The following is a 14,433-nucleotide window of genomic DNA, read 5'->3' on the forward strand; positions in this document are numbered from 1 at the left end:
TACTGAGGAAGCCTATGATAATAAAAACACACGTGGTTATAGCTGATACACTAAATAGTCCTATAAGTGAAGATGCCAAAAGACCCAACCTTTAAATATGAAAACATATAAAACAGGAAAGAAATGTGTAAATACTAGGGGCGGGGGAAAAAAAATCAATACAGCACAGTATGGCAGTATTTTTGCATGTGTATCATATTGCCACATGGATGCAAAGTATCAAATTTTCAATTATATAACTTATATTACAAATAACTAATAACTAATATTACAAATTAGTCTTTTGGTAGCCTATAACATAATAAGATCAAGTGTTTTTTTCAGTAAAATATACAATTTGCTGCAATAAAATGACTGAAGTGAAATAAGCACAATGAAAACTTTATCTCATGAGATAAAACACATTTTCACAAAGTTTCCCTTTAGGGATATTACATTAAGTTGGGGAAAAAAGAGGTAATAAATCACAATATATCGCACCACATTATTTCAATTCTCTGCATATCGCTCATTGTTTAAAGTCGCAAAAATATTATATATTACTATGTAGTGACTTAAGTATCGTAATAACATCGTATCACGGGGCCTCTGGTGAGTCCCACCCCTTGGAAATACTAATGATTTGTGAGGGATGTTAGCATGTTTTCGACTCCAGGCATGCTACAGAAATGTTTGCTAGTGTTTCCATGGTAAAAACTGTCATTGACAACATTGTGGCATAAATGTTACGAAAGAATAAAACAGTCCACAAATGGTGCTATAAAACTCACCTAGGCACAGGTAAATGTGATAAACACTTCAAACAAACACTCACCTGTCTGAGGGCTGCCACCACTTTTCTTTGATTTCAGTTGTCTTTACGGCACACGGCGAAGTTAAAGCCTTTCTTTTCCTTTCACCCCGGTAAAAAATGTCTCTTCCCCCGAAAGTCAAACAGGGACAACCCGTGTCGAAGGTGGCGTGTGAGAGGGGTGGGTGGTCGGTTGGGTTAAAACGCTGACAGAGCTGAAGTTTACACCGAAAACAAAGGAGAAAAGAGCCGGCAGATACCAACTCGGTAGCTTCGATTTGGCTAACAAACGTCCCGTTTCATGTTTTCAGTTAGCCCGTCCTCTGTGTTTTTTGGTCCTCTTTGTGGATAAAGCGTGCCTCCTCGTCCCTGTGAGAAACCGGCGGACTAATTCAATGTACTGAATAGTGGGAGGAGTATGTCGGTCTTTTTATCTCCAGCCCTCCTGTACAGTGAGAGAGCGTCACCGACCTGATTTTACTCCCGGTCTGTTGCACGTTCAGGTACCGGCGAGAGTAACCGCTGGTGCGGATAAATGTCCCGTTGCTGCACTTTAAAACCGTCCACATCGTTTTTATTCACTGGAATTACCAACACTCAGATAAATTCAACAATGGTGTTAAAATTTTAAATGCAATTGTCATCATTTTTTCTCTGTGAGAGCAATGAAAAATTATGTTAAACTACCATTCCCAGTACACAGATCATGCGTATTCAAAAAATCTGATGGGATTTGAACGCAACAACGTCCAAGCATCGCTAAAGCCTAAAAGGTATTTTACCAATATGTGTATTATCTTAACCATTTGAGACCCGAGCAAACTGGCTTGATGTCTTTAAAAAAATTGAGAAATGACCCAAAATTAGCAAAAAGAAAGAACAAAAATTACCCTATATATATATATATATATATATATATATATATATATATATATATATATATATATATATATATATATATATATATATATATATATAGTTTGTATATATATATAATAAAAAGAAAAAATGAAAAAGTGCCTAAAATTTTAATAAATAATTATTATAATTATAAATTCAGTTAATGTCAAAGTCAAGTAACAATGGTTAACCCCTTGAGACCTGAGTAAACTGGCTTAATGTCTTTCAAAAACTATAAATTCCCCAGAAATTCCCCAAAAATTAGAGAAGTACAAGAAAATGACCTAAAATTAATATAATAACAAAAGAAAATAAATGTATAATTACTTGAACAAAGAGCCTAAAGAAAAAATATTTCTATAAAATAATTTTAAATGATTATTAATCATTATTATGATGTATGATTATTATAATTATAATTATAAATGCAGGTTTTAAGACTTTTTTGTAAGCTTCTTAAAAAAAAAATTTAAAAAACTACAAATTTCTTGCAATTTGCAGAACTGTTTTTGCTATGTTGCTCATTGCCTTTTTTTTCCTACATTTCCAAAACAAAGCAAACCAATTTTGAAGGTTTAAATACTTGTGAAGGTGTGTGATGCAGCAAGAACCAGGTTTCAAAGGGTTAACAGCATACCTAATAGGCTAGACTGCTGGTAAGGAGAGTTAATAAAGAAAATTTAGTTTTGCTTGTTAACACATCAAAGTTTAAAGGTCATGAGCCATGTCTGGCATAAAGGTGAGTGTTGGCACACCCAACCAAGCAGATTTATTTCTGTCACACCAATCCTACTTTATCTGTTTTGTTTTTCCATCCTTGTATTCTTTCTGCAAATGAAAAGTATTGTCTTTTTAATGAGATTATTCATTTGCATTGAATTTTTTTAAATCCTTATTTTTTGTGCTTGTTGCCTACTTTAATAAGTGATGAGGTTGCTTTCAAGTATCATAGGAGACCATTGCATCTGATAAAGTGAGTTACTCTTCAAATTAGTCACCCACCAAACAAATAAACAAAATAAACAATCAAACCACCTCCACAGTCAAGTGTTTTCCAGGTTCAGACTTTGTTGACCTTTGACTGTGTTGACACATACCGGATGAGTCATTAAATGAAACTGAAATATTGATTTTTGTCACAAGAACAACAGCCAAGTCATAATCAGAGACAGCATGTAATGAGAGCAGTGCCTCGAAAATCCCCAAGTGACACACAATGTGACACATCAGTGTCGACCTCTTATATGTGGAAATGGTTTTCGGGAAATAATCAAATAAAACAAGTTTGCCTCACAAAAGATATTTGTTAACTGAATCAATACTGACATCAGAAATTACATTTAACCACAATTAACATACCCTGGTAGCCAAAATCACCTCAGCCCAAACTCAGCACGCCAGAAACAATCAGTTGAGTTACATCCGGTTGCCCCACTTGGCTGAGATTCACAATGAATGATGCCCTAGAACCGATACCGGCTGCAGACACTACCATCACTAGGCCCTTATCAAGAATTTCCTGGCCCAGCATTGGTCCAAACTCAGCATGCCAGAAGTAATACGTTGGAACACGTCTGGTTTCCCTACTCAGTTATGAATGAATGACTCCCTACAATTGGGCCAAATGCAATGGCCCAATAATGGCTGCTGAAACTCCCATCACAGAGCCGCTTAAAAAATGACCTGGCCCAACATCCACCCAAACTCTGCACACAGAAAGAATAGTCATGTCTGACCCAGCTAAGACTCAGGATGAATGACGCCCCAGAATTGGGCCAAATAAACTGACCTGATTCCAGCTCCTGACACTGCCGTCACTGGGTATTGAAGACATAAAGAAACACATTGCATTGTCTGCAAAGATAAAATTTCATCCATTGTTAAGCATCCAGACAGTGCTGTGATGTGCTATCCAAAAGTGACAGCTGGCAATATAAAAAAAAAAAAAAGAGATGTTCAATCACAATGATTCTAGTTTGATTAGACAGACTGCTTTTCCTGGAGTACATCATCCCACAGTGCATTTATCATATAAAGTATAAAATTATGTATTTATTTCATACATTGCTGTTTTTCTTGTGAAACTTTCTCAGACTGTGTTGATCATCTTCAACAACAACAGGTAGACAGCAGGTCTCTAGCATGTGAAATGACTCATCAGCAGATACACATACAGTATATGAAGAATTTGACGATTTTCAGATCAGTCGCATTTAATTAGTTAACCTGAATTATGAACACGTCTGTGTCAAGTGGAGGAGGAACTGTGGTTAAAAGGAGTAACAGATCAAATGTATCACCAAGGAGACAGTCAGTGCAGTGATGTTGGGTAGCATCATATTGATGCAAATGAAGAGCTTGTTTTTGTGCAAGGTGTGTTGCAGAAGACTACATTCACATCAAAAAGCGGTTTAACTACTCCTTAATATTCTCACCATTAAAGATTACTTCAAACCGAATAATTAGATGTCAAGATCATATCACCACCGTCATACCCATGCAGCCGCTCACAGACACACATACACGTTGACCTTGTCTCTCCATGACCATCTCTACAGGTGGGGGAGCTAGCTGAAATGTTCCTCTCAGGATGATTTCCTGTGACATATCTCTATTTGATGTGGCAGGTCTGGGCTTCCCTGCTCCTCTCTCCACAGGTAGGTATTAGTCGGCAGCTCAAGCTGCTGCGCTTTGTTATGATCTCCACCCATTTTAAAATGTCAACCAGAATCCACAAGCAGGAAGGGTAGGATGGCTGGTATGGGTCTCCTCTGCAGGTGGTGTTACAGCACGGTGAGGAGTTTGTGACTGGCTGCTGTCTGAAAGGGCACAGAACATGACTGGTGCAGGGAGAGAATACCAATGTAGACACTTGTAGAGCGTATCATTTAAATGCCAGTTCAGCTGCTTGTTATGACTTTGAAGATCTGCTGGACGTCTGATTTATTCAGAGGCCTCACTGCATCACGTCTGAGATGGAACTGAAACAACACTGTCACATTATAATACTCTAAAAACTTTTACAGGGAGTTAGTATGAAATATATTACTTACTCCTACATAGAAACCAGAGACAAGTGCTGATGTCAGGAGCCATCCCACATACACTGAACCTGTTAATGTAGTTTAATTTCAATTTTATTTAATTTTCCATACTGGAAATATGACAACAGTAACATGTGTCAGAGGGTCATAAAAATAAAGTGGAAGTGACTAGAACTCATCTTACTGACTTACTGTTTTTTTTTTTTTTTATTGTGTTGCTTTGCACCCCATCTAGTGGTTGTTTATCCACAATGCAACACACCCACAATTGAAATATCTACTGTGTCTGACAAACAGTTAAAATGATTTCCACTGGTTCTTTTAAATTTGTTGACATTTGTGGCTTATATCCTTAGATCCTAAGTGATGGTGGATGTTTTTAGTTTCAGTGCAAAAATTCTGCTTTTTTAATTGTTTTCTCTGCCAGCATGTTAAATTCAAAAACTTCTCTAAAATAAAGTAGAGAACACAAACTTAAATCTTTCCTTAATTAAAACCGTAATTACTACAAAGAAAACTTTGATTGCTTTGAGGGACCTTTCAAACTTTTCCCACCAGGGGGCATGTTTGGTCAAAACTATTAAAGGGATTAAGAGTATGGCTGCCCTGTCATCATCAAGGGAAATCCAAAATAGACCTTTGCTCTGTAAAAACTGGCACAATATGACTGCAAATGTTTCCTTGAGTTATCCAACTATAAATTTTGTTCAGTACAGAATTTTAGCATGTGGTCAACATGGCAGGCCTTATCACTTTGATGGATTATCATACATTTGCCCAGAAAGTAATTCATTTGGATATTTTTAACACCTTTTAAACAGACAGGCTAGTTTCAAATGTCTTCTTTCATGAAGTTACAGATACACTGTTTAGTGAATGGATACAATCAGTGATATGAGGATAAAACCTTTTTGTCATAAATCTACTGATAAAAAAATGAATGTATAACATACTTTCTTAGGGAGCTGTAATTGAACTGTTTCGGTCCATGTAAATCTGCAGTTGTTTAATGCAGTTACTGTATAGTCTGTGCCTTTAAAATCTTGCTTAATTCATCACCACCTCATTACAGCTAATGTGAGTCTGGTTTAAAATGACAGCGCACATAGACAGATTATAAACTGGTGAAGCAGCTCACTGCATTTATAGGCGAAAAAAACTTCAGAAAGTTACATCATACAGTGAAGCTGAAACATTTCTCTGGTCTTGCGTCATGCTCTATTTGGCAGCTGTGCTCTACTTTCCTTCACTTGAGTCTTTGTGTCCATCATGTCCTCAGTGTGTCGGGGTCATAGCAGTTTGGGGTTGACAGGTATGCCACAACAAACTTAGACAGATGGATATGTTGCATAATTTACAAAACTGTCAGAAACCTCTTTGAGAAACTTTTAATGATAATGAAAACTTTTAATTTCCTATAGGTTAATACATTTTATTTTCCACTTAAAACTGTCTCTGCTGCACCTGGGGAGAGCTTAACATTGGAATCAGTAAATAACAATGTGTCAGCCCATCTGTAAAGTAAATTTAAGAGGAAACTAAACACCAATCCTTCTAGAAGAGATAAGCAGACCAAGGGGTGTTTAGAAACCCCCTAAACAGTTGCAACACGCTGCCAAAATACTGTCAGTGTTTTTGTTTGAAAGACTAACACAGATGGTAAAATAGGAGACTGACTGAACTCCTCTGTTTGCTTGCAGCCCCCCATATACCTCTGTGAGCGTGCACAGTGGAAACCTTAGCTACAATGCAGCTGCACCTGTTGGAGTGTAATTTTGTTGTTTTCTGTTCCTTACAATATATCAAAGATTTACAACTTATATGATTAGGCCTACCCACAGTAATATTGCACGCTAAACTACTTCTAAAATACTGATGATTCTGTTAAAAAGTGCTGGTATTCTGTTAATAGATATGATTTATCACTGAAATCCAAATTTAGACTTGAAAATCAACAGCAAAAAAAACATCATATTGATAGATTCAATTCTCTTTTAGCAACATAACTGAGGATGCGGCTGACCAAGACTGGTGCGGAGGGTAGTGGAATGACGTCCAGATGTTGAATCAGCTCCTTTCCTCAAATAGCAACCCATAGCTCCACCCTCCAAATCTCCTTTTCCTTCTCTTGGTTGGTGCTGAAATATTGCATCACTTAGTGTTGAGCCTTTAGCTTTAAGATCCTTCGCTCTTCATTCGTTAAAAGTTAAAGTATCACTATAGGGTTCAGGAAAGTGCGAGAGCCTTCTTTATGTTCACAAAAACACCTAAACTCACACGCAGTATTAAACAGTATAAAGGTGGTACTGCGAGGTACAAATACCCATCCCTAAACATACAAATACCCACCCCTAAACATATGTCCCTTACAAACATGAATCCTGCTTTAGATTATGCACTGTTGCAAAAATAATCCCACCCTTACAATTGTGTGATCTTATTTTAATTACCTGCCCCTGTGAGCTTCCAGGCCTTTGCCACTCAAGGAAGACAATAAAAGGTTTGCAGTGTCATTGGAGATTAAGTGTATCAGGAAATTTGTTCAGACCTGCTTGACCCTGAAGTTACCCTCACTCTGCATAGGCTGAGGAATTTCATTGCAAACTGTTGGGGCTTCTTCACCATGACAATAACCCCCTGAGGGGAGGTAAAGGACTGCAATCCTGCTCTTGTTTCAAATGTTTCAAAGCAGGGTTTTTTCACTGTCCCCAAAATGTAAAAAATGCAATATCTGAATTTACATGACATGGTTGTGGAGTTTGGATTTAGGGACCACTTTTTTTCCATCAAACTCTCATACAACATTCTTGATGAAACAAGTCATTAAAAGAACACAAGCCACTCAACAGTTGGCATGTCAGGACAGGGAGCTGCAAAAGAGGAGGAGCCAGGGGGATTAAAGGGATTGATGAGATTCCTCTAGTTGGGTTGAAAAAGCAGGATGGGGGTTACTGGAGTAACCTTCTTCCAAGGTGTATGGAGAAGGGAGATAAAATCAAAGGCTTGGAAACTTGAGCACCACTTGAAGTATTTAAAGAAACTTAAATTAAGACCAACATGTTTTGGCTTGTGGCCCTGTAGACTCTGATGAAGACCACAATCCGAATCTGGTCTTGCAAACATTTTTTCAAAATACAACAAATGTTGCTAGAGTTTTTTACACTTTTGTAAAATAGTTTGTGTCAGACACAAAATGTATACTGTAATGCAGGGTAGCTATAAAATGCCTTGCTCTGTCATTGTATAGTGGATATAATCGGGGCAATCTGAGTCTTTACACAGATTATACACGGGGGAAAAAAGAATGAGAATCTGGCTTATTGCCAAGTAAGTTTTCACATAAAAACAATGACAACAAAAGCAAGTATTAACAATAATCAGTGGACTTGTATATATATAATTTAAGAAAATTAACTGCATGGTTTTAGAAGTGGTGGCTATGTGCAGACATTTGTAAAGTATTGTCCAAATGTCTAAAATATTGTCTAAGTTGCCATTATAACTTACTTCAGAGGACCACAGTGGAAATAAGTTATGCATTTAACTTCATTGGGTTATCCTTTGTATTTAAATGTAACTGAAATACACTATAAAATTTGATATCAAAAGCTGACATTATATCAGTTTGATGTGTGTAAGTAAGGACTGAATTGGTGTTTCACAAGTGGCCAATTTATGACTTATTTTGTCTCTTTGTCGGCAGTTTTTACGACAGTGTTTCTCCTTTACACCCCCATCCTTCCAGCACCCTGCAATCAGCTGCTGAGTTGGACAGACGTGGCACTGTGGGGGTGGGGGTAGGCCTGGGGAGCTTATGTGAAGCAGATATTCTCCTGAGTAAAGCTTTTAAAGTTCTGGACATTTCCATTTGAAATTAGAAATATGTGCAACACGATTAACAGAAGTAAGGTGACTACTTCCCTGTCATGCTTTTCAATGGACTCATTCACTGTCTTGTCTGCTGAGATTGCAGAGGAGTTGTGCACCAAAGAGTCTCACACACTCAAATTTGCAAGAAAAACAGTGTGTTAATGCATTTTTAATGCATAAAAATCATTCAGTAGACATTAAAACACACTTTTCACATGTGATGAAATCAATATTAGAGATTGAGTCAGCTATAAGCTTTAGAACCTAAAGGCTAAGAAGAATATCTGCTCCAAAGCAGCTAAGACTGACCCAGAATCAGATTTTCTCTGCGTTTCTGTGTGCAGCCTCAGGAAGTAAAGTTTGAAGGCTGAGCCCAGACCAGTGCTGAGAAGTTAACTTAAACCGACCCCTCTCATTCCAGCCTGTGGTTTCAAGGGGGACGTCCCAGCTCCCAGCTTCCCGAGGACACACAATACGCCCTCATTTTAATATCCCATTCCCACTTCCAGAAAGTTCTCTCACAGGATATAAAAAGCAAGAGAGTGTGCTACAGTTACACTACTCACTGGACACAACTCGAAGGAGAAAACCCTGCAAATCTGCACAAGGTAAGGATTAAAAGATAGCTGTCTTTGTATTCAGGAAGGAATGCAGAGGAAGAATGGGGTGCTTTGTCTTTTATGGTTTAAAGTAACAGTGCAGCATGCTTTCCATTTAACCCTTACTTTCTTCAAATCTCTGACTGTATGACCTACATACAGAATATTACAGATTATGTGGAGTGAAAAAGACTAAATCTTTGCTACTGCTTTAAGTTTTCATGCAACTTATCCCAGCATGAAGATATTAAAGCTTTCTGCTTCCTGCATGTCAGTTGTTTGAAATGCATTAGATGCAATAAAATGAGGGCAAGTCCTGTATACAGAACTGGACCCTGACTGTAAACTATCTGTTTTTGATTAAGAGAGGTGCAAATCTGTCCTCTAGAAATCAGTGCTGCTTGGAGCTGATTGGATAAAAGTTTTTTATCTGGGTCACAAACAGATTGTGGATGACTAACTGTATAGTAACTTCCATTTGTTTAGTCTAAAGTTCGAAAACTAGTGTATAATATTGAGAAATAAGACAACACAGAAAATGTCTGCATCAGAGCCTGTATAATGTCCTACTGCCTGCTCTATAGAGATTACCACATACAGCTATTACTACATACAACTCTTGTCTTTCAGAATGAAAATGGCAGACATCAAAACATCTCAAGGTATCTGAACATGATGTAAAATCATTTCCGCTATATCACAAATATGCAAGTACGGAGATACAGGCAATATATGCACTCAGAATTGATGAGAAACATGTTTAAAGATGCTGCCTGCAGCTGGCTAATTTCGACTTTGTGCATTTGGTCCTTTGTTTGAACAAGTTATGTGATGAGTTAAATAAAGCCTGCAGGCACACGCCCTTTCTCTAAGCGAAAAGATGGCTGCTACAGAGAGCATGTGAAAGTCTCAAAGACTGCATGTATGCATAGCTAAATGCAGTGATTTCTGATTCTGTCTTCCTCTAGCTCAATAACAAGTTGTCAAAGTGCAGAAATGCAACAGTTTGTATTAATTACAATAAATGTAGAGTATAGAGACAAATCATATTTCAGTGTGGAGTCAGCACAGAGCTTCACCCTGATTGGACAGCAGCTCCAGCAGTACAGCTAGGCCTAAGTTGCTGCCTACGTGGCGGGGAACATGGCTGCCTGAAACTGGAGGCGTTCCCAAGCTTCTGTGTGGGCTGAGCCGGCCCTTTTCCTGCCACATCCTAATCATAGGCTATATCCTGGCATTTTGTTACTGAGACACTAAATCAAAGCATTTCTGAATATTCATTCATGACACAAACTCACTCTGAGGAGACATGTGTCTTTCATCTCAATCTAAATACATATTTGTTTTATTTTAGATTTTAAGACACCGACCCAGGTTCAGAGACGTTAACCAGAACTTTGTCCTCTGTTCCGTTTTCACAGGCTGCTGCAGCTGCTTTTGGAGACAAACAGGATGTGGATGACAAACGTCGTAGCTCTTTGTCTACTGGCCCTCGTGGCCTCTGCAGAGGACAAGAAATTGAGCAGCCATGCCACCATGCTGGCTGATAACAGCGCCAATCTGGCCTTCAGGTCTGACATTTATATATTATTGCAATTATAATTAAGTGTATATTACAATGGTGATTTTTTTTGTTACATTTTCCTTGTTGGAAACATAGGCAAATAACCTTTCTTGTGCTTATGATTCAGCCTCTACCACAACATGGCAAAGGAGAAAGGCACAGAGAACATCCTGATCTCTCCTGTGGTGGTGGCCTCGTCTCTGGGCATGGTGGCTCTTGGTGCAAAGGCCTCCACTGCCTCCCAGGTCAAAACTGTCCTCAGTGCGGACAAACTGAAGGATGAGCATCTGCACTCAGGCCTGTCCGAGCTTCTCTCTGAGGTAAGCACACCAATATAAAATACTGTATGTAAGACCTAATTTTCAAACATTCATATTTATAACTCTAATCTGGCATCACAAGTGCACTCAGCCTCAAACTAGACATTTAATACTTTCTACATATTGCCCATTTATCACCATTTATACGTTGATCCCTCCTAGGTGAGCGATGCCAAGACACGCAACACCACCTGGAAGATCAACAACCGCCTCTACGGCCCCAGCTCAGTCTCCTTTGCTGACGAGTTTGTGAAGACAAGCAAGAAGCACTACAACTACGACCATTCAAAAATAAACTTCAGAGACAAGAGGAGCGCGGTGAACTCCATCAACGAGTGGGCAGCCAAGTCTACAGATGGCAAGTTGCCTGAGATCACCAAGGATGTGCAGAACCCAGATGGCGCCATGATTGTCAATGCTATGTTCTTCAAGCGTGAGTATAAACTGTCTTTTATTCATATTTCACTTCATTTCTCATTGTAATAAGACGTGGAGATGCCAAAGTATTGTGCAAATGTGTTAACAGAGTCCACTGTATTTTTTTCTTACAGCTCACTGGAATGAGAAATTTCATGATAAAATGGTGGATACACGTGGTTTCCTAGTTACCCGCTCATTCACGGTTGGAGTTCCCATGATGCATCGTACAGGTGAGTTTCTCCATTGCCTCTACTTCTGACCTTATCTTACTATGTCCTCAAAACTGACTGTACCAACAAGAATGCAAGCAAGACAAGGTGTACGATTTGTCTGCACTTTGCAGGTCTGTACGACTTCTATGAGGACAAAGAGAACCGTATCTTTGTGCTGAGCATGCCTCTGGGCCAGAAGCAGGCCTCTATGATCTTTATCATGCCCTACCACCTGGAGCCCCTGGACCGCCTGGAGAAACTCCTGACCAGGAAGCAGGTGGAAACCTGGATCAGCAAGCTGGAGACCAAGGCTGTAGCCATTTCCCTCCCCAAAATTGCATTGGAAGTCAGCCACAACCTGCAGGTAAATGGTGTCAATATGATGTACTAATGGTTATCACAATAGAGGTACATTATAGATGTAAAACTCAATCAACAGCTCTTTTAATAAATCGATTCTTTGCCTTTTCTAGAAACATCTGGCTGAGTTGGGCCTGACTGAGGCCATGGACAAAGCCAAGGCTGACTTGTCCAATATCTCTGGAAAGAAAGACCTTTACTTGTCAAATGTCTTCCATGCATCAGCCTTGGAGCTGGATGTTGGAGGAAACCCATTCGACGCCAACATCTATGGCTCTGAGAAGCTGAGGAACCCCCAACTTTTCTATGTAGACCACCCCTTCATTTTCCTAGTGAAGGACAACAAGACCAACTCCATCCTGTACATCGGCAGAGTGGTTAGACCTAAAGGAGACAAGATGCGTGATGAGCTATAATGTTAATGTTGTAAATTGTGGTGGATAATTTTGTCCTTTGTGAAATGATGGCAGGAATCTATGTGTATTTTGGTATGACTGTTACCTCATGAGCACATTCCAATAGGACCTGTGGACTGAGCTCGCTATTTTATGACACACTAAACCTTCCCAGGGAACATTCTTTATAAATGTTAGGTCTCAGCCTTAAATCCCCTTCCAATAATGATTGATCTCAATTACAAATATGCGCCTCACTTGAGATCTCCATGAACAAACAGCAGACGACATGCTTATATTAAGTAAGTTTTCATTACACCTTGTTTCTGATGATCCGTGTGCGTTTTCTTGCATCATCTTTAATGTTTAAAGAAAAAAAGATCTTTGCACAAGCTTGTCTTACAACTGTGTCACTCATTCCCTTCACATGCTCAATTTTTTTTCCTTTATATTGCATCCAGTCTGCACTGAAATGTTCCTCTGCACGAGCTGAGCCTGCAGAGGAAAGATGGCAAATGTCTGGTGCTTAATTTACGCTCACCAACCATGCTGTGCCACTTTTTCGCTGTAGGTATTTTCCACAGAGAAGCTCTTGAATTGTGAGATTGTGAAATAATGTGTTCATTTTTCAATAAAAAATAACTGAAAGAATATTTGTGTGCATTCTATTTTTGCATGTTTGAATACCATTCAAACAAAGTTGATATAGTCCTCTGGAGCATTAAGCAGAGAAATGTGAGCTCACTAGAGTTAACATCTCAGAGGAAAAGGATAACAATCTTTCCAGTTGGCTGGAGGTCAAACAATTCTCCCAGGTCTGGAATGTGAAGGTTATTGCTTATCTGCCGTAGACAACTATCCAGAGAATCTCATGGTTCATTTCTCCTACCCCCACTGGCCTATATAATAAAGCCAGTGTTACCAGGATATCCCAAACAGAGGAAAGCAGACTCTGCAGGGCAAAAACTGGAGTGCAGGATTCTCATGGTGTGTGGTAATCTCCTGAAATTCCATCACAGCAAATAAAATGTTGCAGCTGAATGCACAGACTGACAAAACAACAGAAATCTGTAGTTTTAAAGGCGCCTTTCATATAGCATTAGAACTATTTAAACACTTTTGTTTTTACATACTGTCACAATCTCGTTACAAAACTATGTCAAATATACAGTATGTGTCTGGAATACTTGACTATTACAAAATTATACCGTCCCTCTCTGAGAAAAGAATCCCTTATGGATTTCGATGTAAGAGCTGTAGCACCACCCTCTGGTTAAAAAGAGGAAAAGGACTGGTTAGAAGAGAGTGGGTTCAGTCAAGACAGTTTTTTCCTTGAGGTGTCTTACTTGAGTGAGGACATGACAATATTTTCTTCATCTACAATATGTACATATATAAAAATGTGATGCATCACTGGCAATACTCACACTGGATCTAAAATAAACATTTCTTAAATGGCCTTCCAACAAAAGTGCTCACTTGGCTAAACTTGCCCTCAATAAAGGGTAAGTTGAACCACATGAGGGGACACCTTTTACCTTGTTCTTATTATCTTCTCCTGGCTGATTTACATCATCCATGTATCTCTTTAAAGTCATCCCGCCGATCCCGTCACATAGACTTTGCATTCTGTACCTCTGTACCCAGTAGTTACAAGCTATCATCATGTATAGCTTTGTATCATAATACTAAAATAATATGTGATTTTGTTCAGACTTTCAAACTCAAGCTAATTGCTCAGACAAATCAATCATGACTCCTTGAACATAAATACAGTAAGTCACTATGGACAGCAGTTGTTTTTTTGTTTTTTTTTTAAATATGCTAATCACTTAAAAGGTACCCCAAGAATGAGTCCTAAAACCTGCAAATGAGTCAGCATTTCAGCACTCACGGTTCCTTTGTCTCAAAGTCAAAGGGTTTTTGTTTAGAAGCCTTAAATAAGGTCTGTGGTAAACA

General features: G+C 38.7%; 2 protein-coding genes across 5 annotated transcripts in view; one reads left to right on the forward strand and one right to left on the reverse strand.

Annotated features, from left to right (window-relative positions):
* Positions 1-1,178, reverse strand: part of gdpd5b (glycerophosphodiester phosphodiesterase domain containing 5b) — a 47,006-nt gene extending 45,828 nt beyond the window's left edge. For all 3 annotated transcript variants that reach the window (XR_006105843.1, XM_042486620.1, XM_042486619.1), the window contains exon 1: positions 815-1,178. The gene's annotated coding sequence lies outside the window, so the exon portion shown is untranslated. The remainder of the gene's footprint in view (positions 1-814) is intronic.
* A 7,927-nt stretch (positions 1,179-9,105) lies between these two features.
* serpinh1b (serpin peptidase inhibitor, clade H (heat shock protein 47), member 1b) lies at positions 9,106-13,125 on the forward strand. Of its 2 annotated transcripts, none has more exons than XM_042486637.1 (7): positions 9,106-9,212; positions 10,625-10,774; positions 10,895-11,087; positions 11,250-11,520; positions 11,639-11,737; positions 11,851-12,083; positions 12,193-13,125. In XM_042486637.1, exons 2-7 carry the CDS (start codon positions 10,656-10,658, stop codon positions 12,493-12,495), a joined length of 1,218 nt encoding a protein of 405 aa, XP_042342571.1. In that variant the 5' UTR covers positions 9,106-9,212; positions 10,625-10,655; the 3' UTR covers positions 12,496-13,125. The 2 variants fall into 2 exon arrangements, with proteins under 2 accessions (XP_042342571.1, XP_042342570.1); XM_042486636.1 differs by lacking the exon at positions 9,106-9,212 and adding an exon at positions 9,750-9,865.
* The last annotated feature ends 1,308 nt before the right edge of the window (positions 13,126-14,433 follow it).

The sequence above is a fragment of the Plectropomus leopardus genome, chromosome 5, assembly GCF_008729295.1.
Source record: "Plectropomus leopardus isolate mb chromosome 5, YSFRI_Pleo_2.0, whole genome shotgun sequence".
Taxonomy (NCBI): Eukaryota; Metazoa; Chordata; class Actinopteri; order Perciformes; family Serranidae; genus Plectropomus; species Plectropomus leopardus.